Genomic DNA, 10,191 nt, shown 5'->3' with positions numbered 1-10,191 from the left:
ACACCTCCAAGCCACTTCCGGCCCGCTGCACTGTCCAAACATGGCCTTTCCAGTAGCCCCGCCCACTTCCTGTACTTGCCTGCCCGGGGGAGAACGGCATAAGTGTCCGATTCATCACCCCCGAAGGGTAGTTGGAACCATTAGTTCCGTTTTCCCACATCCCCGAATCCCTGGTCAGCTTCCTGGAATCCTAGGTTCGGATTGTTCTCACAGTTTTGCCTCATAAATACTCCCCAAACTCGTAGTCCTGTGCACCAATGAGGTCCGACTCATAAGACTTTTTCCTGAGAGGAAATTTAAAAGTTATTGACTGTTTCTGGGAGGAGCTGAGAAGAGGACGCTCACTTCCGGCGGAGAGGGGCTTTCTGACCCGGAATGGAGGAGGCGGTGGAGCCGCTTTTGGAGGGGAGGGCCTTGCACCTTGGTAAGTGACTTGCGATGTCTGTGACCCTCAGCCTGGGCCTGACTTACCTAGCGTTCTCCGGTCAATTCCGTTCCACTGGTCCTCTCACCTCCCAAGCCCAGGACCCTCCTTCGGTCCCCTCAGAGTTACTGGGAACTTGGTAAGAGCCCTCAAACCACCTCAGACCTTCCGTGGGTCCCTTTAGCCCTCAGACAGCCCTCAGGCTCGGGAAGGCTAGCTGGACCAGCGGTTTCCCCCACGCCCCGTGCAGGGTTCCCTCACTGTCTTCCCATCTCCCTGCAGCCCCCGAGCCGTGCCTGGGCCTGGACTTAGGATGGAGCTCTTCCGGAGGAGGCTGTGCTCAGGCCCTCAAAGACTTCTCGGCGGGGCCGAGCCGAGCTGTGCTCGCTCTGAAGAGCCTCCCTCCGGGTTTGGCCCTTGGCCCCTCTGTCGCCAAAGAACAGGGCTTGGGGGTCTGGTGTGTCGGGGAGGCCCTAAAACCTGGACTGCTCTGGGGACCACTGGAAGACGAGTCTGTCTCCGAGGAGAAGGGCGAAGGAGTGAAGCCCCAGCAGGAGGAGGTATTAAAGTATAGGGCATCTTCTCTACGTGGTTGAATATTTAGGGACGGTTCGGGCATTTCTGGACAGCTCTCCGGTTTGAAGAAGCATGGTATTTAAAGAGAGTAGATAGTTTTGTTCCTTTTCTCCAGGACTGTCTCTTCCCTTTAGCTGCAGTAGTTAAGGAATCGAGGTGCCAAAAGTTGTTAAAAGCTCGGTGAGGAGGGCGGCGCCTGTGGCTGAAAGGAGTAGGGCGCCAGTCCCATATACTGGAGGTGGTTGGTGGGTTCAAACCTGGCCCCGGCCAAAAAAAAAAAACAGCAAAAAAAAAAAGCTCAATTAGTATAGTTTCAGCAGCGCCAAATGTCAAGAGCTAGGGTTTGGGAATTAAAAAGGCATGGTATCAAAACCCAGCCTTGTCATCTCTAAAATAAAGCATTACTGTCTTGGGATTATTTGTGGGACTAAATGAAATAATGCAGGTAAATGATTTCACTGCATACTTTTTTTTTGAGACAGACTTTTATTATGTCGCCCTCAGGAGTGTACGGTGGCGTCACAGCTCACAGCAACCTCTAACTCTTGGGCGTAAGCCATTCTCTTGCCTCAGCCTCCCAAGTAGCTTGAACTACAGGCGCCTGCCACAACGCCTAGCTATTTTTTATTGCAGTTGTCCTTGTTGTTTAGCTGGCCCTGGCCGGGCTTGAACCCACCACCCTCGGTGTATGTGGCTGGCGTCATAACCACTGTGCTAAGGACACTGAGCCACACTGCATACTACTTTTTAAAAAACTGAGGTACCTCTTACTACTTTTTCTGTTTAGTGCTTACTGGAAGACAGCAATGTGTTTATTCATTTTAGTAATTCTCAACACCCTTAAAGTGAAGGTGAGGGTATAGTCTTTACTAAGTGAACAACCATTTAGCACTAGCACAACCAGACGCCACTAACCTTCCAAGAGCTCCATTTTTTCCAGGAGAGGTTATATCCAATTTTATTTATTTGTTCCTAATTGGCCTCCTCAAACACAGATAATATTTGGGGGCTTTTTTCTTTCTTTCTTTGTTAGCTTGTTAATATTGTCAATTAACTTTTTTTTTTTTTTGAGAGTCTCACTATGTCACCCTTGGTAGAGTGCCATGGCGTCACAGCTCACAGCAACCTCCAACTCTTGTGCTTAAGCCATTCTCTTGCCTTAGCCTCCCAAGCAGCTGGGACTACAGGCGCCTGCCACAATGCCCAGCTAGTTTTTGGTTGTCATTGTTGTTTAGCCGGCCTGGGCTCGAACCTGCCAGCCTCGGTGTATGTGGTTGGCATCCTACTCACTGAATTGCAGGTGCCAAGCCACTCTGTTGTTGTCTTATTTCAGGATCTGTCATTAGACCCTTGGGGAGATGTGCATGCCTGTGAACAGAGTTCAGGCTGGACTAGGTAAGTTAGAGAAGAGTATGTAGTGAATATGCTCCTTTGAAACTTTCTGTTATGGTTTGAGATAGAACCTGAATCTGACTGTAACTTTCTACCCAGTGATCTTTTGCGGCAAGTATTCCAAAGGCATGGCATACTTGAGCACTCAGACTGCCTAGGTGCTGTCAAGGAAGGCTAATTAAAGGGGGTCTCCTGAGCTAACTCTCTACTTTGCAGTTTGGTGCAACGGGGCAGGCTGGAGAGTGAAGGAAATGTGGCCCCAGTGTGGATCAGTGAGAGGCTCCATCTGCAGGTATATCGGGTCGTGCTACCAGGCTTTGAGCTATTACTATGGCCCCGGCCTCCCTGTGAGGTCCTGAGCTCCACCAAGCCCCAGCTAGAGGAAGAGGCAGCTATTACCGTGGTAACAGAAGTGGAGTCTGCTGTACAGCAGGATTTGGCCTCCCCAAGGGAGGATGCAGCAGAACCTTGCACAGGTATGTGTCAAATAAATGCTGGCTCCCAGATTATCACCAAAACAGCCTGGTGATAAGACAGAGCAGAGTTCATGGCTTAGCATGATAAGGGAGAACACTATAGAGTCTTGGTAGCTTTTTAAAATCTGGTTTAGGGCAGCGCCTGTGGCTCAGTGAGTAGGGCGCCAGCCCCATGTGCCGAGGGTGGCGGGTTCGGACCCAGCCCCGGCCAAACTGCAACAGAAAAATAGCCGGGCGTTGTGGTGCGCGCCTGTAGTCCCAGCTGCTCGGGAGGCTGAGGCAAGAGAATCGCGTAGGCCCAAGAGTTAGAGGTTGCTGTGAGCTGTGTGACGCCACGGCACTCTACCCGAGGGCAGTACAGTGAGACTCTGTCTCTACAAAAAAAAAAAAATAAATAAAATAAAATAAAATCTGGTTTAATGTGCTCTTTCAGTGAGGAGTGGGATGGTGGGGCTTGAATAGAATTGGATAAAAATCATGATATAACGGTTTAGGTTTGGTAGAAACAAAGAAGTTTCAGGCGAGGGGTTCAAAGAGTCTTGGGCTATAAATTGTCATTCCATGCTTTCTATTGAAGAGTGCTGGGTCTCTTCCTTGGAATGAATAATAAAGATATTTAGGCTGGGCACGGTGGCTCACACTGTAATCTTAGCATTCTGGGAGGCCAATATGGGAGGATCCCTTGAGCTCAGAAGTTTGAGACCAGCCTGAGCAAGACCAAAACCCCCATCTTTACTACAAATAGAAAAATTAACCAGGTGTTGTGGCTGGCACCTGTAGTCCCAGCTACTTGGGAGGCTGAGGCAGAATGATAACTTGAACCTAGGAGTTTGAGGTTGCTGTGAGCTATATTCACAGCACAGCACTCTATAGTGGGCAACAAAGGGAGACTCTGTCTCCAAAAAAAAAAAAGATACTTTCTCGGCACCTGTAGTAACAGTGGTTACGGTGCCAACCACATACACCGAAAGTGGCGGTTTGAACCCAGCCCGGGCCAGCTAAACAACGATGACAACTGCAACAAAAAAACAGCTGGACGTTATGGTGGGCGCCGGTAGTTCCAGCTACTTGGGAGGCTGAAGCAAGAGAATCACTTCAGCCCAAGGGTTTGAGGTTGCTATGAGCTGTGACGCCATGGCATTCTACGAAGGGTGACATAGACTCCATCTCAAAAAAAAAAAAAAAGATGGGCGGTGCCATGGCTTGGTGGGCAGGGCACCGGCCCCCTATATGGAGGGTGGCAGGTTTAAACCTGGCCCCAGCCAAACTGCAACAAAAAAAAGTAGCCAGACGTTGTGATGGGTGCCTGTAGTCCCAGCTACTTGGAAAGCTGAGGCAAGGGAATCTCCTAAGCCCAGGGTTTGGAGGTTGCTGTGAGCTGTGTGATGCCATGGCACTCTACCGAGGGTGATAAAGTGAAACTCTGTCTCTACAAAAGAAAAAAAAAAGAGGCTCGGCGCCTGTGGCTCAAGCAGCTAAGGCGCCAACCACATACACCTGAGCTGGCGGGTTTGAATCCAGCCCGGCCTGCCAAACAACAATGATGGCTGCAACCAAAAAATAGCCAGGCATTGTGGCGGGTACCTGTAGTCCCAGCTACTTGGGAGGCGGAGACAAAAGACTCACTTGAGCCCAGGAGTTGGAGGTTGCTGTGAGCTGTGATGGCACAGCACTCTACCCTGAGCAACAGCTTGAGGGTATGTCTCAAAAAAAAAAAAAAGATATTTACAACTTTTATCTTCCTCAGTGTTTCCTGAAATAGTAAGGATGGCAGTAAGCTATGTATAACATTTCCAACTTAAGTTTTTTTCTTTAGGAAGAGAGCTCTTGGAGCTAAGGTAGAAAGCAGGAGTCTTAAATCACATCCTAAGTATGCATCTCCAAAGGGAGAATAAGAGAATCTTTAATCTGCGATGACCTTACTGTAGGGATTATCCAAATGGCTAGGACACCACAGTTTTCAGGAGACTTCCCCAGGAGATACATAAGGCTGAACAGGAAGCTAAACAGAGTGCAACTCATGCTCTGTGGAAGAGATTTGCATCATTGCTCCCACTGAAGTTCAGGGCTGGTTAGGAGAAAACTCATTCTGTGATAATACCACCTGCTACCAAGCTCTTCTAACCCAGCACCTCACTCTTGCCTTGCAGATCCTAGTCACCAATCATCCCCTAGCATCCAGGCAGAGAACATGGTGAGCCCTGGATTTACATCCCAAACTCAGGACCAACTTTCCAAGGATAGCCAACCACTTGGCCCATTGCTTCAGAATGGCAGCATGGATGAGGAATACCCATTCAAGGCACGGATGCCACCTGAACCTCAGAGCAGCTCAGCTACCCAGCAGGTCCCAGAGAGCAGTGAAGCTAATCTCCCATCTTCGGCCAGGGCCTCCCAGCTCCATGCTTACCTGGCCAAGAAATTACGTAGCCCTGATGATCAATGCCCACCCAAAGCGAAGACCTCGGTGCCTGGGCCCCAGCACTCTGGTTTCTCTGTACTCTTGCGGAGTCCTCCTGGTCCCGCAGGAAGCTCCCCAAAGCAGGGGCGACGGTACCGGTGTGGGGAGTGTGGCAAGGCATTCCTGCAGCTGTGCCACTTAAAGAAGCACGCATTTGTGCACACGGGCCACAAGCCCTTTCTTTGCACTGAGTGTGGCAAGAGCTATAGCTCAGAGGAGAGCTTCAAAGCCCACATGCTGGGCCACCGTGGGGTACGGCCCTTCCCCTGCCCACAATGTGACAAAGCCTATGGCACCCGGCGAGACCTTAAAGAGCACCAAGTGGTACATTCAGGTGCTCGGCCCTTTGCTTGTGATCAGTGTGGCAAGGCCTTTGCCCGCCGGCCCTCCTTGCGTCTGCACCGCAAGACCCACCAGGTGCCAGCTGCCTCTGCTCTATGTCCATGCCCTGTGTGTGGGCGGCCCCTGGCCAACCAGGGCTCCCTGCGGAACCACATGCGGCTCCACACAGGGGAAAAGCCCTTCTTGTGTCCACACTGTGGCCGGGCTTTCCGCCAGCGGGGCAACCTACGCGGGCACTTGCGGCTACACACTGGGGAGCGGCCTTACCACTGCCCACACTGTGCTGATGCCTTCCCCCAGCTGTCTGAACTGCGGCGCCATCTCATCTCCCACACAGGGGAAGCCCACTTGTGCCCCGTGTGTGGGAAGGCCCTCCGAGACCCACATACGCTCCGTGCTCATGAGCGCCTGCATTCAGGAGAAAGGCCTTTCCCTTGCCCCCAGTGTGGCCGTGCTTATACATTGGCTACCAAGCTGCGGCGCCACCTCAAATCCCACCTGGCAGACAAGCCCTACCGGTGCCCCACTTGTGGCATGGGCTACACCCTTCCCCAGAGCCTCAAGCGGCACCAGCTCAGTCACCAGCCTGAGAAGCCTTCCAACACACCCTCCGTGCCTCCTGCTGCTTCTGAGCCCACAGTTGTGTTACTGCAGACTGAGCCAGAGCTGCTGAATCCATGCAGTGAACAGGAAGTTTCCCCAGCAAGGGGCGTTGTAGAGGTCACCATTTCAGAGAGCCCGGAGAAGTGCTTTGCTGAGCCCAGGGAGCCAGGCTTCACTCCCAGCCTGGTGCTAATCCACAAGGATGTGGGCTTTAGCTCCTGGGCAGAAGTGGTGGAGGTGGAGACAGGCACCTGACACCTTTGCCTTCTTCTAACAGAGCTCTCTATAAAGACTTGTGTTCCCAGCTGCCGCATGACTGCATCTTTCTCTTTGGGTTGCTCGGCAGGGACTAGAGTCTTACCCTAAGAAACAAGTAAAGAACTTCTCGTTTGTAAACCACAAATTGGTTCCCAGGACTATTAGACATAAGCTCTTCTGGATTGGAGATTTTTGTATTGACATCCAGTAGAGCTTGTTCCACCTCCTTAGGAATACCACAGTGTGCTTGAAGAGGGCCAGGTGTGGTGGTTCACACCTCTAATCCCAGCACTTTGGGAGGCTGAGGCAGTAGGACTGCTTAAGGCCAGGAGATTGAGACCAGCCTGGGTAATATAGCGAGACCCCGTCTCTACCAAAAAGGGGGCTGGGAAGTTAGGTATGGTGGCATGTACCTATAGTCCTAGCTACTCAGGAGGCTGAGGTGGGAGGATCACTGAGCCCAGGGTTTGAGGTTGCCATGAGCTACGATTGGGCCACTGCTCTCCAACCTGCGTGACCAAGTGAAACCCTGTCTCTAAAAAACGATTTTAAAAGGTGTAAACATTGCTGAAATGACCCCATCAGTAAACTAGTGGTAGTTGGTGGCTAGGATAATTACATCCATGGAGCTCCCTGAGGGACAAGCACTTCTATTGGGAACCAAATTTGTTGACTTTTGAGTGTTAAAAGACTGAGCTCAGGTCACAGCCCACATCTCTAATTTGGGTTTTAGGTTATTTTGTCAGCTTTTCTTACACCCAATTTGAAGTCCATTATCTTGTGCTGAAGCACACCAAACTTCATGAGGAAGAAGTAGCCAGGGCCACATCTGTGGCCCTCTGTGTACCTGGACTAAGGGCATCCCCATGCAGGGAAAGACATTTTCCATCTACTTTGGGCATTGGCCACACTAGTATTGACATAGACATGAACATGACAGAGGCAAGGCTCTTTCCATTAGACAGGAGTTCAAAGAGCCGCAGGCTGTAGACATTTAATGGGACAATTTAACATAGTCCACCAGGAAAGGCATTCCCAGGAATAATAATGATAAGGAACACTCAGCCCTTACTGTAGGCCAGCGCTTTATATAAATACTTCATATAATACTTTATATAATACTTTGTTTATATAATACAGCAACATAGTGAGGTAAATATTGTAATAGTATTCTTATTTTACAGATTGGGAAATGAACACGGAGCTCTAAGTATCCTGCCTAAGGTCACAAAACAACTAGTGGGTTGAAATTCAGACCCTGTAACCTGGCAATGGAGTTAAAGCTCTTCACCTCTGCACTCTGCTGTCCTTGTCAGCCATGACTGTATGAATAAGGTGGGATGTGAGGAGAGCCTGGTGGGTCTGAGCATTGGGACTGGCGTGGTTGGGGCAAAGAATGAGGGAGAAGGCGGTGGGGCCTTGGCTCAAGAGTTTCAATATTGGCTCAATATTTTCAGGACGTTAGGGAGCTCTTTAAAGATTTGGAATGACATGATCAGAATTGGGTTTGAAAAGCTGGCTGGAGAATAGATTGGTGAGCATGGTGCAGTTGTGGGGAAGCCGATTAGGAAGCTGCCAAGGTGGCTTGGAATAGGTAGCAATGCAGAGAGATGGAGCCATTCGTTTATTGAACACCCCCCAGATGCTAGTTGCTAGGGATCAAGCTGGTATGGTCTTTGTGCTCACAGTTTACCTTCAAGTGTGGAAAGGCAAGCAATCAACAAGTGCGTGTCAGATGATGGCCAAGGTATTAATGAAAAGTTGTACAGAAGGAGGAGTAAGAATGGGGGTAGGATTTAGGGTGGTCAGAAAAGACCTCTAGTAACAGGCCTTAGAATAATGGGCGGCGCCTGTGGCTCAGTCGGTAAGGCGCTGGCCCCATATACCGAGGGTGGCGGGTTCAAACCCGGCCCCAGCCAAACTGCAACCAAAAAATAGCCGGGCGTTGTGGTGGGCACCTGTGGTCCCAGCTACTTGGGAGGCTGAGGCAAGAGAATCGCTTAAGCCCAGGAGTTGGAGGTTGCTGTGAGCTGTGTGAGGCCACGGCACTCTACCGAGGGCCATAAAGTGAGACTCTGTCTCTACAAAAAAAAAAAAAAAGAATTAAGAGGAGGGAGCCGTGTTGATTTCTGAGGAGGAGCTGGATTCCAAGTGGAGGGAACAGTGAGGGCAAATCCCAGTGTGGTCCAGCAAGAGCAAGGGGCGCAGTGACAAAGGTGGAGGAGTGTGGAACAAGGTGAGGACAGAGAGGTGGGGTTGTGTAGGCTGGATTAACCGCTTTGGATGGAAATTTCTCTGGTAGAATTCAGAGATTGAGTGGAAAAGAGACAGAGATCTGACCCTTACGTTAGAAAATGTAACAGGGGTTGGGATCTGGGACAATTCTGATTTGGATTTCGGATGAGTTTTGAGTTTGAAGTGCCCGTGAGAGAGATCACAAAGAAGCAGCTGATGGGTGGCGCCCATAGTTCAGTGGATAGGGCACCGGCCACATACACCGAGGCTGGTGGGTTCGAACCTGACCTGGGCCAGCTAAAACGACAATGACAACTGCAACAACAACAAAAATAGCTGGGCGTTGTAGCGGGTGCCTATAGTCCTAGCTACTTGGGAGGCTGAGGCAAGAGAATCACTTGAGCCCAAGAGTTGGAGGTTGCTGTGAGCTGTGATGCCATGGCACTCTACCCAGGACAACAGCTTGAGACTGCCTCAAAAAAAAAAAAAAAAACAAATAATCTGCTGGAATGGGTACAAACTGGGGGAAAAATCTGGGTTAGAGGGAGAATCACAGGAGCCTCTAGTAGACAGGTGATTGTTGGCTACTGGGAGCGGGGGGAGAAGACTGTCAGAGCCTTAGGGAAACTTCCCCTTGCCCTTGAAGGTTCACTGAAAAACTGATAAAAGACAGATTAATAGGATAAAAGACATGTAAATTTATTAGCATACATGAGAGTTGTACAAAATGCAAGATCTCAAGGAAATGCCAGATGGTTGATGCTTTTATACCATCTTGCGGTTACAGAAAGAACTGGGCCTGTAAGCCCAGCCAGGCAGGGTCTCTGGTGATAAAGCAGTTTATGGAAGGGAGAGGAGGCCTGGCTACCAAAGGGGTCTTACTACGTAGATAAACCTCATAGGTAGAAGCCTTCAGATAGAATCACACCAGGAGTTAATTTGATCAGGTCTGCCCATGCTGCTTGCTCTTGGTCACTTGCTTTTGTTACTATTTTTTCTTTTTCTTTTCTTTTCTTTTTTTTTTTTTTTTTTGAGACAGAGTTTCAATTTGTTGCCCTCTGTAGAGTGGCCATGGTGTCATAGCGCACATCAACTTCAAACTCTTGGGTTCAAGTGATTCTCTTGCCTCAGCCACCTGAATAGCAGGGACTACAGGCGCCTGCCACAATGTCTGTCTATTTTTTTTTTTAGAGACAGGGTCTTGCTCTTGCTCAGGCTGGCTGGTCTGGAACCCATGAGCTCAGGCAATCCACCCACCTCAGCCTCTGAGAGTGCTGGGTTTATAGGCATGAGCCACGGCACCCAGCCTCTCTTTTCTTTTTCTTTCCTTTTTTTTTTTTTTTTTTTGAGTCAGTCTTGTTCTGTAGTCCAACTTAAAATGCTGTGGTGTCAGCCTAGCTCAAAGCAACCTCAAACTCAAGCCC

The 10,191-nt window shown here is 49.9% G+C and overlaps 1 protein-coding gene across 3 annotated transcripts; it reads left to right on the top strand.

Moving 5' to 3' along the window:
• The first annotated feature begins 329 nt into the window (after window positions 1-329).
• On the top strand, window positions 330-6,572 carry ZNF408 (zinc finger protein 408). 3 transcript variants are annotated; one of them, XM_053560509.1, is made up of 5 exons: window positions 333-424; window positions 707-984; window positions 2,334-2,395; window positions 2,609-2,868; window positions 5,019-6,572. In XM_053560509.1, the coding sequence occupies exons 1-5, from the start codon at window positions 376-378 to the stop codon at window positions 6,527-6,529; spliced, it is 2,160 nt and encodes a 719-aa protein (XP_053416484.1). In that variant the 5' UTR covers window positions 333-375; the 3' UTR covers window positions 6,530-6,572. The 3 variants fall into 3 exon arrangements, with proteins under 3 accessions (XP_053416486.1, XP_053416484.1, XP_053416485.1); XM_053560511.1 differs by lacking the exons at window positions 2,334-2,395; window positions 2,609-2,868 and having other exon boundaries at window positions 330-424; XM_053560510.1 differs by lacking the exons at window positions 2,334-2,395; window positions 2,609-2,868 and having other exon boundaries at window positions 337-563.
• The last annotated feature ends 3,619 nt before the right edge of the window (window positions 6,573-10,191 follow it).

The sequence above is a fragment of the Nycticebus coucang genome, chromosome 14 (assembly GCF_027406575.1).
Source record: "Nycticebus coucang isolate mNycCou1 chromosome 14, mNycCou1.pri, whole genome shotgun sequence".
Lineage (NCBI taxonomy): Eukaryota > Metazoa > Chordata > Mammalia > Primates > Lorisidae > Nycticebus > Nycticebus coucang.
Note: the sequence above shows the minus strand (reverse complement) of the source record. Positions and strands in the feature narration are given on the sequence as shown.